The sequence below is a fragment of the Beta vulgaris genome, chromosome 9 (genome assembly GCF_026745355.1).
Source record: "Beta vulgaris subsp. vulgaris cultivar EL10 chromosome 9, EL10.2, whole genome shotgun sequence".
Classification (NCBI taxonomy): Eukaryota; Viridiplantae; Streptophyta; class Magnoliopsida; order Caryophyllales; family Amaranthaceae; genus Beta; species Beta vulgaris.
In genome coordinates this window covers 5,775,945-5,793,430 of record NC_079210.1, presented here as the reverse complement: position 1 = coordinate 5,793,430, position 17,486 = coordinate 5,775,945, and the positions used below count along the sequence as shown (strand labels likewise).

Sequence of the window (17,486 nt, the reverse complement as noted above, 5' to 3'; positions counted from 1 at the left end):
ATTAGTCCACTATTTTACCAATCCAAAAGGTCATAAGTCCAACCTGTCTTATGTCCAGAAGTTAAGTCATATGTCCAAAAGTAAGTCATATGTCCAAGAGTAAGTCATATGTCCAAAAGTAAGTTCCATGTCCAAAAGATAAGTTCCATGAAACAGGTCACTCATGAAACGATAATAACTTTAACTAATAACATAACACACTTTTCCTACTTTCAACTTATTCCAATTACAAACCTAACCAGAATTTTAACTTAAAAACAGAATAATAACTTAACTAGTTAAACAATCTAATAATTTACTAAACACTCTAATTACTAATTATTAATTACAAACCTTACGTAATTATCAAAACTGTAAATATAAATAATAAAACTGATATAATATTTTAGGTACATAATAGGGTAATACCGCTAAATTTGCCGACGATAAACACCGATGACGAATTTCCGGCGACCCTTGCTGCCACGCACGCTCGCGCTACTGCTTCGCACGACGCACCCGTGCGGTCTCCGTCGCCCAAACACACTCGCGCGACCCAGATATGTCGCGTCACCACTCGTACCAACGGAACCACTCGCACAAACCTTCTCGCAACGTCGCACAACCCTCGTCGTTTCTCGTAAGTCGCACCATACTGCACGACACTCGCAAGACGTCGCACACCCTCGTCCTCTCGTGAGCCTCGCACGAACCACAACACTCTTCGCACCAAAAACTCTCGAACAAAACCCTCGACAATCGACAAGACCCTCGAACCACACAACCACTCGCACCAATCCCTCGACAAACTCGCACCAAACCCTCGACGAACTCCGTCACGCACCACGCACACAATACACCAGCGGCGCGAGAGAGAGGAGACGCGAGGAAGAGCAGCGAGAGTTAGCGAGAAAATCCGAGAGAGAGAGAGAAAAAAAATCTGAGAGAGAAGGAGAGAGAAGTCGGCTGAGGAGAGAGTGAGGAGAGAGAGAAAAGTCGGCTGGGAGAGGGAAAGAGAAGGGTTTAGGGTTTTTCTGATTTTCCCTCTCCTTTTCCTTTTTATACTCCCCTTTTAACCCTAGGCTAAGTAAAAAAAACCCGTTTAACCTTTTAAAAACTCCGAAAGTTTCCCAAACCTACTCGTATTATCAGTAATTTAATCCTATTATTTTGTAAATAAACTAAAATACCTTTTTATTAATTCTTTATATTTTCTTAATTAATACGAAATTACTACTAAAAATATGGAGTATTACAGTTTTTATCATAACTACCTCTCTCACACCCCTAACATGGTAAATTTTATCATGCATCCGGATGTACCATGCTCATGGTACACCCAATGTTATTTTTTTGCTCATTACTCATTTGAAACCTTCAAATGAGCATAATCACATAATAAGTATAGATCCAAAAATGCAAAAAATAATCTTGAATGTATCATGCACATGGTACACTCGGGTGTATGATGAAGCACTCCCCCCCCCCCCTTCTGCAAAGGCCATTGAATGTATCATCCCCATTAAACAACGGAACCAAGTTATACTTAGCTCCCTTATTCGAGAAAATCTATAGTAGACATCATTCTAGAGATGTCCATTCTTTTCCCTTCACATCACAACCATACACACCTCGTTGGGGAATCAATAACTTTGGCAATTTATCTGTCAAATCTGCCACTTGGCTAAATCACGATAATGAATCCTTTCTTACACCGCCTTAGCTCTTTTTATTATGGACTTGATATATTTTCCCAAAAGTTAGTCTTTTTATGTCAACCCCTTCGTAAGAGTCTCTCTACAAAAGATAACTTTGCAAAAACACAAATTCAAGCCTTGTCGAATTACCCTTTTTGCCAAAGTACGTAATATATATAGAATTCACTGATTACTTATTTATCCAATGTCCAACAATTTACTCCTTTAGGCTAACTAACTAACCTAGGGATCATACTATACGCTACCAAACGACCCACTTGATCATTGCTCGTTTAAAACATGATATCAGTCTCTTTCTCTCTTAATAAAGTCATCACTAGTTAGTGTCCCGTGTGATGCCTCGGGTTGTTTCTTTTCGTAAATTTTTGTCTTGTCGGAAAAAAACTGATGTCATAATTTAAGAAATTGGAGTAAGTTAAGAGTTTATGTGACTTGTGTAAGTCTTTTAATGAGATATAATTACAAGATTTTATCATATTTAATTTTGAAATACTAAATAATGATGTTATGTTGGATCAATTATTAAGCTCTCACTTTTCATTTCAAAGGCCACGTGTTCGATACCTTGTAACAACATTATTTTTTTAGTTGAAAGGTTTGACGTGAAAATAGAGCATTTGTATTAGAGCCTTAGAGAAGAGTGCCACATGGCACATAGACATTCTTAGGAACGCCTTTTAATATATTAGTATAGATGCTCCTTTAGAGTGTTAGGGAAGTAATGAATCTTATTACTCTTCCATACTGAACCACTCAGCACTAATATTCTTCAAAGTAAAGCATGCCATCCTCAAACGGGAAGCACAATATCAAGATGACTTTCAATTTGACAATGTTTTTCAGCGTTGCAGGTCCGATATTCAACCGCAACGGGTGATATATAGCTCTAGAATTGTCCTTAATAACCAACACAAATCCTTATGGCGCATTTTGTCCTCACTCATATGCACAAGGAGAAACTTTCCAATAGGTCAACCATTCATAGACTACTAATAGCCAAGCACACATAACTTTAGAATAGCCTAAATAGGAATGAGGCCTCTAAAAGAAAGATGATTCATATTGGAATAAGTAGCTTGCTAAATTCCTTGAAAGCAATCATGAGGGTATTACATATCTTTTGTAGCATGCATGTATCATTCTTTGAAACACCAGAAGAGTTGTTTTGAAAGACCCCACTTAGAAATTGGGCATATCCCTCCTTTAATGTCGAAAAGAGTGGTGTTTTCCATAACAAATTAGTACTCCATCCGTCCTAGAGTAGTCTAAATATTTTACTTCTCTGTTAGTTAGTTTAAACCATAGATGATCAAATAGCGGGTCAGGTTCGGGCTGGTCATCCCTAAAAAGCGGCCATTAATCAAACCGACCCCGACCAAAACTCGGGCCAAAATTTTGTGCCGAATGCTCGCAATTTTTGGCCAAAAATTGGGCTAAGACAAAATTTAGACGAAAAAGTCATTTTCGACTTACCCAAAACCCATCCTAAAGTTAAAAAAAAATCAGTCCAAGCCCGGGAAAATTCAAGACGGGTTGGGAAAATTTGATAAACTCTAGTTTAAACACTTTCATTTCTTTAACGCGGTCCCACTATTATTATATAATTATTTTACATCAAATTGGTCCACACTGTATCTCTCAATAAAACAAAATACACAACTTTTTTTCTATCTTTCAATAATAATAAAAAATACCCCATCCTACATCTATTATTTAATAATATTATTTGATAACAACATTATAACTTATCGTGTTAAATAAACGTTCCAACAACGCAACAAGTATTCAACATTTTTGGAACAAATGAAGTAACCGCAAAATGCACGAAAATATATAAGCTTATTATCGAATGAGAAAATCAAGTTTTGATCAACATACTGAAACAAAAATATAAATCCCAGTGGACCATCGCAACCCTCATCAACAATATTCATCTGTTTGAGTCAAAGCTCCAACTAATTAATTCAATTTATTCACATCTTTCGTGAAGCAAATTGAGCCATTGAACATCTTTCAATAAAATGCCATCACCTATCATGTTCAATGGCAGATTCTGGCATCAACAATATACTCCATCTTCTTTGTCAAATTACTTTGAAAGAAGAATTCCTAATTTTTCCTTGTACCTAAAAAAACCCAAAGGTAGTATCGTGTATCCACTCCCATATCCCGGGTCAACTTGAATTGTATTCCATATTTCCATATATAACATTTGTATACGTCTTTAAGTATACATTTGTTGCATTTAATTCGAAATAGAGGAATGTTGACAATGATTTACCATCAATATCGTATAATTCTTATAATCCTTGCTCTAAGTAGTTTTATATGAGATAGCGTGGACATGTTAATAATCTTATTTTCTTTAATTTAATTTTATCATATGGTCGATTTTATTTGAGATAATGTGGACATACCATTGTTACAGTTCAGTATGCACAACTATATTTAGTTCTTTTGGGGGAGTGGAGGGTGGGGGAGCTATTTCTTTTTTTTTTAAGTTAGTGTTGCTTGTTCATCTTGTGGTTGTGGCTGTTGAATTTTGATTGAATTATTTTCACTTATCTTTCTGACTTTATATTTGTATTCTGTAAAGATTATTATAAGATGATATGTCAGCCATTTTCCGGTTTGTTGTTGCAAAATGGGTTGTATTCCAGATATACTCTTTGAATTTTTTTTTATATAAATGATACTTTTTCATACACAATGTGTGACTTAAATGGGAATATTACTGCTAATTTTTTTAGTATACATTTCTATGCCTTATTATTGGATTAATCAATAATATTCCTGTTATGGCAGGTGTTGGCGACTGATACACTAATGGTGCAAATTTGGAATCAAAATTGTCAGGTCTTGTCCTGCAGTTGTAGTTAAGATTTGCAAAGTATTTCATCTATTTCTTGCAGAACTTTGTGTAAATGTCAATTACACCTCAATGTGAATATATATGTTTGTTATATGAGCATTTGAGGATAAGGACATATATAGGTATTATCATATATGAACTATGATTGAAGAACATGCAAAACATACAAAATGCGGTAACTTAGAGAGAGAAATGAAGAGAAAGAAATGCTCTCAATTAGTTTGGTGTAAGCCACCCACTTTCTGTCCCATCCAACAACAACTAAAGAAGAATGATGTTCCTAACCCCCATAGCCGAAGCTCAAAACCTCTATACATGCTCAAGCTCCATAGTTGTGACACGTCAACTCCCCATAAGAACTTTTTGCAAATCAATTGACACCTGCTTATCACTTAGGTGTGTTACTGTCCAAAAATTATTCCAATTAGCAAAACACTTGCACAAGATGTAATCCAATATGTGAAACTTTCACGGGTTACAACTGGTTCAACTCGGATGGATCAAACGCAAACTGGCGGTATGAAGCGCGAATCTCAGATGGATCTACTTACTCTAACTAAGCTACATGATACAGAGGACTACATCTCCATTACGTAAGACCTGCTGGAGCTCCATGGGCAAACTAATTTTCAGATAAGTGTTCCTCTTCTTTTTCTTAATTTCTATTTAATTGTGAAAATTTTCTCAATGAAATGCAACGTGGCGGGTTATAGCCTTGGATTAGTGTCCTATTTCTCTTGGTTTTGGTGTGTTGTCACTGTTATAATGTACTTCTACTCCATGGACAATGTTAATTTCTGCAAATTTGTATTATGGGTAGGTTTCAATTTGCCGATATATGGGTTTATAAATTGGGACTTTGAAAAGTTAGTTTCTCCCATAAGCCTTGTAATCTGCCTTCCGTCTTCCTCCCCTGAATTAGATCTACTATTGTTTATGTCTCCTACTAATCAATCAGAAAAAGCTCAAAATATGCGGATATTGTCCGATCCTTTTCACGTTCCAATTTACCTGTTCACTCCCCACCACCAGATGGTGAGGGTGGAAATTTTGATGCACCTAGAATTCATAGCCTACCCCAGGATCCCAGCTCCTCCTCAAAACACCATGCCTTATCAGGCATAGATGTGGAACTTAACATTGTCACTTCTGCTGCCACTCACTCACCTGAACATGTTAATGCCCCTGTCCATAATTCTCCTCCAACAGACCCTTCTAAACTCCGCATGAAAGTAGGGGTGGCTGGGAGCTCTCAACATTCTCCAAACACAGAACCTGATCCGTCTCTTGTAAATGATCTTTCAGTTTCTTGCCTTCTAGGTAAGCCTTTTGGTGACTCCATTCCAGTTTCTGTAGTGACAACCAAGCTTCGTCGTGAATGGAACATGCTCAAAGGTCATGTCACTTTTGTGGATATGGGAAATGGATGAATTATGTTCAAGTTTGTTAACAATGACGATAAATTATCAATCTGGAACAATAGGCCCTAGTATGTTCAAGGATTAATCTTAGCTCTCTTTGCTTGGCAACCTGCTTTTAATCCTTTCACATTCCAAATCCACACCCTAGCAATCTGGGTACGTCTTAATCTTTTGCCTCTGGAATTTTGGTCTAATCAGTGCCTCTCATACTTGCTTAAACATGTGGGTCCTATTATTAGAATTGATGATTTTACACTATCACGAACACGAGCACGCTATGCTCGGGTTTGTGTAGATGTCAAGGTCTTACATACTGTCCCTGGATCATTGCTAGTGAATCTTCATGGGCATACTAGAGAAATATTTCTTACTTATGAAGGTATGTTAGAAGTATGCCCTCTGTGTGGTTCTGAAGATCATACCTTAGACTCTTGCAAGGAAAAAGCAAACCATACTCTTCAGCTTGTGGTTGATAAACTTCAGGCTAGCTCTATTAATCCATCAAGTAAAACCTGCCATCCTAAAGAAAACCAAGCTGAAACTGAGTCAGGGGAATCAAGTGGCAGGTGGATTAAGGTTATGCCTATGCGAAAAAGTCGTACCCCAGCTGCTACAAAGAATATAAAGGCAAGAACTTCCTTTCTTAAACCCCCTCCTCCCGATACTACAAAAGATGCTGCACCAGAAGTCAAGGAGACCACCCAACCAGTAGAAAATCAAACTCTACCACCTAAAAAAAAAGCAGAGATTATTCCAGAACCACCCCAACCTCCAAACCCCATCCAACTATCTAATGAAAAGGATGTGGACTCTCTCTTAGCAACGAAAACTATTGACGAAGCAGATCCTCAGGTTGCAGAGGTCCTCCAGATCCTGGAAACTCCCATCCCGCCCATCAAGTTTCCTCCTATGTTAATTAAGTATGGATCTAACATACACCAGGTTAGCCCTTCTATATCAGACTTAGCCCTTGCTCGTGAACTGTCAGAGGCGGACAAATTATTTTTTGACGCCTTAGGTCCACACAAAGAGATGTCTATCTCCTCTGACTCTTCCAAGAGACGCAGAACTAAAGATGAGGCTGACTCAGCATCATCTAAGCAAATAAAGAAAAAATGATGCTGAACAAATGATACACAACTCGTGTAAGTTTTTGTGGGTTACCTTAGCAAGGCCAATTATGCGTAGGCCTTACAAGGCTACTATTTTACTGTCTCTCTATACTGGAGTTGTCAGTTTACATCTACGTACTACTAATATGCTAATGAATCATGTACTAGAACCCTATACTAAACTGTCCTATGTCTATCCTGTTGCAATGGAGAAAGATGTCGAGTTATGCAATATGGGAGAAATTATCTACTTATGTTCACAAATGTTTAACCCTTGTTTATTTCGTTTTATGTGTCAATCAATCCCTTCTTTCAAGTACTATATATTGGCAAAATCATTTCTTTATGTTGCCTTACATTGTTATGCGAGGTGGTTAAATTCAATTTATATTTTCATCATCAATGAGCATGCTAGCAGTATAATTATAATTACCACCCAGAACGTACTCTTGAACTTGTGGGCCTCCCCTTCTGGTCCGATTCATGTTTCATATATACAAGATATACTTAGTTTATGGTTATGGAAATTATATATATATAGTCATAATTGCAAGTATGTAATGCTAGCAGGACCAAGGATGCTGCAAAAGCTTCAATTGGCAGCAATTTTACACATTAAATGGGCTAAAAAGTTATCATACATATCTGGACAATTAAATTGCCACACTTTATGTCAAGGAAAGGTTAGAGAATGGTGTTTAATCTGGTTGTATTTTCTTTATTCAGCTTATTTAAGTAACACAAAAGATAGTACATTGTGTATAACTGGTAGCTATATATATCAATGCATAAGTATTTGGTGCAAAACTAGTGTCTAGATATGGAATGACACTTTTTGGGATTGGCTCACGTCCTGCCCACCATCTTATGATGCCTGCCATAGACTTGTATGTCTTTGCCAAATGTTATCTTTGACAACATTCTGTGTCACAAGCTGCTTTGTACAACTGCGTTGGACATTTAACGGTACCACACTACAGGTACCATTTTCGACTATGCCGATGATTGTCATTCTTATTACGAATACGTGTTGGAATTGGAGAGATGTGAATCTCGTTTTGATTCACAAATATGTACATAAATATATAGATTATATTACGAAACGACGAGCATTAGCAAATTTTGTTCATTTGAATTCTCAAGAATTGAACTACTGGACGATTGTTATCTTCCATAAGGGTGAATTTTACTATTGGATGCAAAATGACAGAGCCACAAGTTCCTTATGCAATGTGATGGTGACAAAGCGAATTACATGGAAAATGATAGAATTATCAAATTTCTGTATAAGAACCAGCTACTTTCTAAGTATTAACGGTTCACATTTGCCAAACATTTTTGCCAAACATTGCTTAAGTTTGCAAATCAAACCTAATCATGAAAACTGTTAGTTGGAATATTCAAGATGCAAAAAAAAGGTAATGCCCTTAGTGAGCTCCTCTTCCTCACGCGGTAATATAAACCTGATATCTTAATCATAATTGAAACTATGAGCTCACAAATAAATCGACATAAAATTATGACCACAATGGGGTTTGAAGATATATGCATTATAAACCAGATAGGACATAGTGGTGGAATATGGATATTATGGAAAAATGAATCCTATCTAATTTCACCGCAACCTTCATCATCCCGATTGGCGCACTTCTTGGTTCAACACAAAAACTCGCAATTTTCCTTTTGGCTTACTGGTATATATGCCCCCGTCCAAAATATTGATAAAAGACTTTTCTGGACAGAGGTGACAAACTTCTTCACAAACTTTCACCTACCTTGGTGCTTGATTGGAGATTTTAATGAGCTCCTACATATCACTGATAAAAAAAAGGGGGGGCATGTGCCACCCCATCGCAGTGCCAAATTCTTCATGAATTCATGATAACTTGTCAGGCACAAGATATTCCTAGCCAACCCAACACATTCTCTTGGAAGAAGAGGCTAAATAATCAATATATATATATATATATATATATATATATATATATATATATATATATATATGGAAAAGTCGATCGGTGTCTAACATCCCCTATGTGGGCAGCTTATTATCAGAATGCTTTTGTTCACTATGATGCTTACACTTGCTCAGACCATGCTCCCATGATATTAGAAACATTACGAATACGACAACACAAGCAACCCAGATTTAGATTCCAAAATGCTTCGCCTAATGATCCTAATACGCAAAAAATTATAAACAAGCATTGGCACCGGAAACATTCTCATTCGCATTTTTATAATATAACCAGAAATCTTCAGTTCATTAAACAAGATCTCAAAAGCCGGGATAGGAGAAATTATAGCCACATTCACCAAAAGCTTGACCAAAATCACACTCGACTGATAAATGTCCAACACCAATTGATACAATTTCCAAACAATCCTCACATTGAACAACACTTAGACCACCTAGTGAGACAAAGAGAATGCCTACTAGCATTTACCCAAAAATATTGGGGTAAGTACTCTCGAAAATAATGGCTGACAAAAGGAGATCGAAACACTTCGTTTTTCCATTCCAAGATAACAACTAAAATCAAACGACAACAAATTTTACGTATACGAAATCATTTAAATCAATGGCTTGATTCCCCATCTGATATTCAAAACGCCTTTATTTATGAGTTTCAAGAACGATTTAAATCCGCTCACCGATATCCTCGATCTATATCTTTACCTTATATCTCTTCCACAATCTCTGATTCTGACAATTGCAAATTAACGACACCTGTCACTGACAAATAAATTCGCGATGCTATATTTAGCATAGATGCTACTAAATCGCCAGGATCTGATGGATTTGGATCTAAATTTTTCCAAAGATACTGGGATATTGTAGGACCGGATATTTGTAAAGCAATTCATGATTTCTTCAATCACGGGTTCTTTCTTCATAGTATTAATCATACGTTAATTACGTTGATCCCAAAAGTTGCTAATCCTGAAAAATCGAATCAATTTAGACCTATTAGTTTATGCACCACACTATATAAAGTCATCTCCAAAATATTAGTTGAACGCTTGTGACCAATACTAGTTAAAATTATTAGTCCCTTCCAAAATGCTTTCACTCCTAGAAGATTAATCCATGATAATGTCCTTATTGTCCAAGAAATTATGAATATCTTTAATAAATCAAAAACAAAAGGGGATGGTTCACGCTTAAACTAGATATGAAAAAAGCATACAACCGGATAGAATGGGATTTTTTACACCAGGTCCTCCAAAGTTATGGTTTCCATCACCAATGGATCAAAAGGGTTATGCAATGTATTTCCACAGTCTCTTACTCAATAGTCATAAATCAAGATACTACTACTATATTCAAACTCTCTCGAGGCATTCGCCAGGGAGACCCATTGTCGCCATATCTCTTTGTTCTACGTATGGATGTCCTCTGTAGAAAACTAGATATTGCATCAAAATCTCCAAAATCAAGAATCGGAATTGACCTTGATCCACATGCCGAGACAATTCCAGGCCTATTTTTTTTGCTGATGATGGACTATCATTTTGTAAAGCCAATCTAACTTCTGCCAACCACATAAAGAACATACTAGAAAATTTCTGTAATAATTTAGGACAAATGGTAAATTTTCACAAATCATCAATCATGTTCTCAAAACACATACCCAACTCTAGACAAAGAGCTATCGCTGGTATTTTCAATATGACACCGAAGGCTGTCTTAGGGAGATACTTGGGAGTTATTTTCTCAAGTTATAAACCAAGGACTACTGATTTTCAACACCTACTTCAAAAAGTTGACAATAAAATAAACACCTGGCACAATCATTGTCTTTCGAAAGCAGAAAAATTGATACTTATCCAGAGTCACCTAGAATCAACCCCGACATGTGATCTTATGGCCACAACTCAAGTTCCAAAGAAAATATGCAATACGTACAATTGATAGTATCAACCGAAATTTTTTTGGCGCTCTTCTTCCAACTCCATAGGACTGCCTTTACTAGCATGGTCAAAAATTTGCCGGCCAAAAAAATATGGGGGCCTAAATTTTCGGAAAATGACACATACTAACGAAGCATATTTAGCCAAAATGGGTTGGATGATCCTTTATGATCAGCAATCTCTTTGGCCTACCCTTATGCGTCAAAAATATCTTCGAAATACGTCATTCTTTGAATACAAAGCAAAGCCATATGACTCTCAGATTTGGAAGGCTATCCTTCGATCACGAGAGCTTCTAAGAAAAGGAATACGTTGGAAAGTTGGAAATGATACAAATATCTTCTTCTGGATAGATAATTGGTGTGCCAACAGAGTATCATTCAACTATTAGATATCAGAATATCTTCTATTGCTAATTTAGAACTCACCATAAATATTGTCATATTTCCTACAAATCAATGGAATATTTCGCTCCTAACTGAGTTAGTTCCACCACATATTGTCCACATGATATTAGGCATTCCTATCCCTATCTCCCCTACCCCTAATCATTCCTGTTGGGGATTGACTAGTTCTGGTAATTTTTCCGTTAAAACGGCTACCTGGCTAGCTCATGGCATCACTCCTAATACTATTCCATGGCAGTTCAACTGGATATGGAAAATTGACATAGCACCAAAAATCCAGATCTTTCTATGGCAATGCTTACAAAATGGACTCCCGCTAAAATCTATACTACAACACGACAAATCACTAATGACAACCTCTGTCCTGTTTGTAAACACACTACTGAAACTATTGACCATCTATTCTTCTCCTGCTCATCCATTTCTCAATATTGGAATTCACAGATAATAAGACAAAAGGTTCATAGCATAGTGCCACATGAGCTTACTCAATGCCTTACTGATATCCGATCTTATACAAAAGCCTTACAAATATTTTGTAATAAAATCTGGAGTATTTGGAAGGAACGTAATTTAATAGTGTTTGAAAATAGTACTCTTAATTTCAATCGAATCTATTACAGAGCATGGCATCTGTATTCGAAATGGAATGCACAAACTATGATGGATTTTTCTTTTACTATCTCTTATTTTCCTCCTTGCAGGTCCCATAAATCAATTACAGTCTGCTGGAAACCACCTCCCTTCGGTTATTATAAATTAAATTTTGATGGATCAGTTAATGGCTCTTCAGCTACTGTTGGTGTGGTCATACAAGACTCTACTGGACAGATTGTGGGTGCTCAAGTATATCGATTTGGACAAACCTCAGCTCTTGTTGCGGAAGCATGGGGATTAAGGAATGGTCTCCTACTCGCCATCCACCGGCAAATCAAAGAATTATACATTGAAGGAGATAGCCAAGTGGTTGTAAGAATTTTGCAAGGGCAATATGCTTGCCCCTGGACCATACAAACTCTCATTGAAGACATACGCAAACTTCTAATAAGTCATTTCAGATTCTATACCATAAATCATATATTTCGGGAAGCCAATCGAGTAGCGGATCTCCTATCAAAAAAAGGGCATACCAATTCTGCTGCCATAGTTGACTTCGACCCCTCCACTGAACCCCATGTTCAAAAAATTGTTCTGCTTGATTCGTTAGGGTTCTCCCTTGAGAGAAGGGTGTCCTAACTTCATTCATGTACCCAAATATATATATATGAACTATGATTAAGTACTACAGCTAGACTACTATGAATATATATTTTTTTAAAAAATAAAATTCGTAATTAGAGATGGATGCTTAATTATTCTGTCTCAAATTTGAGATGGCTTATATAATAACCGTCTCAATTTTGAGAGAATTTTGAGACGTACTCTAAAAAATTCCGTCTTAAAATTTGTGACGAGTATTCCGTCTCAAATTTGAGACAAAATACGATTTGTCACAAATTTGAGACGGAATATAATCTGTATCAAGTTTGAGATGGAGATGCGAAAATTTTGTCACAAATTTTTTTGAGATGCCACCTATAAAGACGTCCCATTTTCCGTCTCTAACTGCAATTAGAGACGGATTATGTCCATTTAGAGATGAAAATTTCCGTCTCTAATTAGGGTTTATTTTGTATTGTTACTCATCATAGGGTACTCAAATGGGGGACACGATTATGTGTCTACATTCATTTTTTAGATAATGTGGACATATCATTGTTTGGAATAAGTATCATAAGCACTAACAAATCGAGCAATTAAAGTATAATAAACAGAAATAAAAAATTAAAGCAATAAAGAACGCAAGATTCGACATTGAGTACTTTTGTAGGTACGCTTTGGGCAATTTGGAAATTACGCAATGCACAAGTCTTTCGCCAGCAGCGGCCGACGACAGATTCGATCAATCTTCAATTGGAGGATAGCATGCGACACCATGCCATTTTTGTGCAACAAGTTCATGACCCAACTAGAAATCCTCTGGATCCCTCAGCCCCGCCTGGTTTCGTAATTGCTAATATCGGGCACCAGAATGGCCATCCACCTTCTATAATCATTCAAATTGCAGGTACACGGCCTAATAAGAAGGGTTTGGGAGGTATAGCTTGGGTCATGGGATTTACAAACTGCCTCCCTAGCGCCAAGCACGGTACACTTAGCTACTCCCCGTCTACTGGATCCACCGAAGCTATGGCTTGTTTACATGCCATTACATGGGCAACATCTCACCAGTATTCGCAGATACAAATTCTTACAAAATCACGCCAGCTAGTCCAACTGCTGCAACCAGGGAACCACACGGATATCACTCTAAACTGGACCGTGCAGAAGATACTTGCACAAGCTAGGAATTTTTTGACATGTCAGATACTGTATGTGGCCAAAGAGCAAGTTGCAGAGGCAACCAGGCTTGCTCATAAATGGCAACAATTCAGTATGGGTCGCTTATAATTAGTGTTTCCTTAGGTTTTTGTTCAGTTTGTTCTTTTTAGTGGTTTTTCTTCCTTGTACGTTATTTTGATGTAAAAAAAAAAAAGAAAACCCTTGAATAGAGAGAAAATAAACGACGAACTACATTAGGACTTTGAATACGTGATGAGATACAAGGACAAGGAGAATTCTTAATCTCTTTAAAATCTCTAGCATCTCTATAGGAGTTTATCTAAGATCTAAGAATATATGTCTCTCTTATGAAATACAATGGATAAACGGCCTTGAACATGTTTATACTAGGATTATTATTGAAAGGAAAACTTATGAAATAGGAAACAAAGGAGTTTTAAACAAGCTTGAAACTCGTGAATAGCCGCATCAAGTGGGTGGAGAGTAGCTAACCACGTTCACGAGCTACAATCTTCAACACAAGTTCCTCAAGCTTTCAACTCTCTATCCTGACCAAGCTAAGCATCAACCTTCATCAACCATCAATGCTCCATGCCTAGCTAACCATCTCCACAACTCCGATCAAACATATATGAGTAAAATTTATTTGGATAGGATGTATGGGGTGGCTTTTAAATTGTAATGAATATTAAAAAAATAATTCTAAAACAATATACAAAATGACGATTAATCCAATCATGAAAGTTATAAAAACAATATTTTCTAGAAGATATCAACATAGTTCCTATCATCATAGGACTATCAAATGTGAAGTGTGTAGCAAGTTACACATGTAAAAGTTGATTGAAGTTTTTTCTATAGCCATGACCTTTACTCAAATATTATAACAATCACATATATTCTTCACACACACACACAACGCAAAGCACATAGATTGTATCCTTACATAACTTCTTTCACGCATCTATATCTTTTGATGGGAATTAGTGGAATTACTCAGTGATATGAGGCAGGAAGTGATGTCACTACTCCATCAGCGGCCTCAATTTTGATGGTATCCAAACCAAACTATAGACTTATCGTGTGGAGTAGGGAGTAATGTTTTTTAGTATAAAGCAATTGCGCAGACCAAGACGATCCAAGAAAAGGGAGCCAGCCAAATTCCGAAAACTGAAGTTCCTAAACTTCAATTGCTCTGTCGCATCACAAAGAGCATTGCCATGATAAGCTATAATGTATCCGTAAACGCCTTCAGAAGGAATATCATATTGGACAACCCACCAAAAGTATTTGTCAAAAAGACGAGGTGTCTTAGTATACACCATAATTGACCCCGGCCGTATAGAGTCCATATAGGAAGCAGCTGGTGCTGATATCCGGTTGGGGTTGCCGAACCAAGTACTGCCTAAGTCTGGACCCCCTTTGTTTTGGTCTTCATAAGATCGTGCATCAGTAGGGTAAACTGAAGTGACGACGAATGCATTTACCGGAAGTGGTCTAGCTCCAGCTCTCGTAGATTTCTCCCAGTTATCCCTTATGTTATCCATTGCTTCATTTTTCTCCTTATTAGCCTTCTCTAGATCATCTTCAGCCTTTTTCTTGTCCTTCTTAGCTTGCTCATAATCCTTTTCAGCCTTTTCCTTGTCCTTCTTAGCTTGCTTAGAATCCTTTTCCGCCTTTTCCTTGTCCTTTTGAGACTGTTTAAGATCCTTTTCAGCCTTTTCCTTGTCCTTTTGAGCCTGCTTAAGATCGGCGTCAAGCTTGTCGTAGTCCACCATCTTCAAAGTCGTATTACTAGAGCTTCGACGATTCCATATGGTAGATGGAGGAGTTGGGTCAAAATATGTAGGTTCGTCCACATAATCAACCCAAGGAAACAAGTCATTTAGTCTGGCAAAACGAGATTGTAAGGATACACCAGCTGGGTTGCGCCTACCAGGAACACGAATATAACAATATCCGTCACGATTCACTCGCAACTTCTGATCTCGAAGATCTTGTATCAGTGTATCCAACGCACGCCCCTTGATCGTACCGTTGAACACCCTTAATTCGTTGTATTGAGCCGACGCAGCCGAACCTACTGAAACACCGAATACTGGTCCAAAATTCCGGTCCCTGAGGTTTGGTGCGTCCTTTGTAGGTGCACTAGATACTGTGAGTAGAGATGCTCCAGTTTCGCAACCAACAAACTGCAATGGGTCACTCAGATCATATACCACCATCCTTTTTAGGCCTTTTCTGCAACAGCTTACTCATATCAATTAAATGTATCAAAAACTTCAGTAATCAGTAGAATATCAAGCTAAAGGTAGAAATTAGAATCCACATAAATTATCAAACAACAAGCATTAGATTGTACATATACTCCGATAATCCCATAGATAATCCCTATGGGAAGTTTCTTTAATCATGTATTATTAGAAATAATAATAGTAACTAATTTTCTGTCCGTTTTTTAAATGTAATACTCCCTCTGTTTTTTTTTATCGTTCTCACTTAGAATCTTGACACTATTCATGCATAGAGAGAATCTTCTCAAATGTTCTCAATTTAAAAGAAAAAACATAGTCATGTGTGGTCTTGTTTGATTCGTCTCAATTAGTACTTTATTAAAATTCAATCGTTATAATTTTTACTAATATATAATGAAAGATATTTAAGTTTTAAAACGTGCATTGGCAAACGTGCAAAGTCAAAGTAGGAATGATAAAAAAAAACAGAGGGAGTATTGGACTTTTCACATATGTCGAGGCACAACTTTGATCTATAATTTCTCTAATTGTATAAAAGTAAAAATTATAAAAAATATATATTTGGAAAGTGTATATCGTTACGAATCAAATAAGATCCCACATGACTATATTATGTATAAATAACAATTAATGATCTAAGTGTATTGGATAAATAGTGTCTAAAGTCAATATGTTACATTTAAAAAAACAGAGAGATTAGTAATTAAGATTATATTTTATATTACAAGTAAAAGGATCATTAATTTATCTTCATCAAAACAGATAGAAGAAAAAAAAACACAAGAAAGGCGTACCTCTAAGATAAGAACTCAATATATGAATGCACGATTTGCTTGAGCAATTTCCAATATGTAGAATTTGTGCTTCAATCGAGCAGGTTATTTATATAATAGTAGATGCCAGTGGACTAACTGCTAAGAGTATTAGTCTTTTTATTTAATTGTTTTGAGGTGGAGCTAAGAGTATTACTTTTATTTTTCCTTAATGAGGGGAGATAAGACCATTACTTGATACAAGTACGTCGATTAAAAAATTTCCTAATTCATTGAGACAAGGAGCACACTGATCCTTTTAATAATTAGAGATCTAGATCCCCTTTCAATAGTTGAACCATTTGCTTTTTTACGTTCGTCAAAATGTTGTTTTGGCCGTTATTATCTCTAATTGCGTATAAATAAAAATTACAAAAATTTGAAATTCTCATATTGAGACGAATTTATATAACAAGAGTCCACTTAACTATATTATTTTAGAAAGTTTGTCAAAGATCGCTGATGAATATTAACATAAACAATAAATTGTGGTTTACAGTCACAAAATTTGGTGAATGGTATCCCCTAAATGAAGTATATAATTTTTTTTTGAAGTAGAGAGAAAAGGGAAGCAACTTCTAATTTTTGTGGTGAATAATAACTATTGAACAAA

The 17,486-nt window shown here is 36.5% G+C and overlaps 1 protein-coding gene across 1 annotated transcript; it reads right to left on the bottom strand.

Annotated features, from left to right (window-relative positions):
* Positions 1-14,447: 14,447 nt before the first annotated feature.
* LOC104883161 (hypothetical protein) lies at positions 14,448-17,002 on the bottom strand. Its single transcript, XM_048636875.2, has 2 exons — positions 16,856-17,002; positions 14,448-16,047 (listed from the first exon to the last, which is right to left on the bottom strand). Exon 2 carries the CDS (start codon positions 16,029-16,031, stop codon positions 14,883-14,885), a length of 1,149 nt encoding a protein of 382 aa, XP_048492832.1. The 5' UTR covers positions 16,032-16,047; positions 16,856-17,002; the 3' UTR covers positions 14,448-14,882.
* Between the last annotated feature and the right edge of the window lie 484 nt (positions 17,003-17,486).

What these genes read in the sequence shown, in the direction of transcription:
- LOC104883161 (XM_048636875.2), bottom strand. Translation starts at nt 16,031, where the DNA reads ATGGTGGTATATGATCTGAGTGACCCATTGCAGTTTGTTGGTTGCGAA.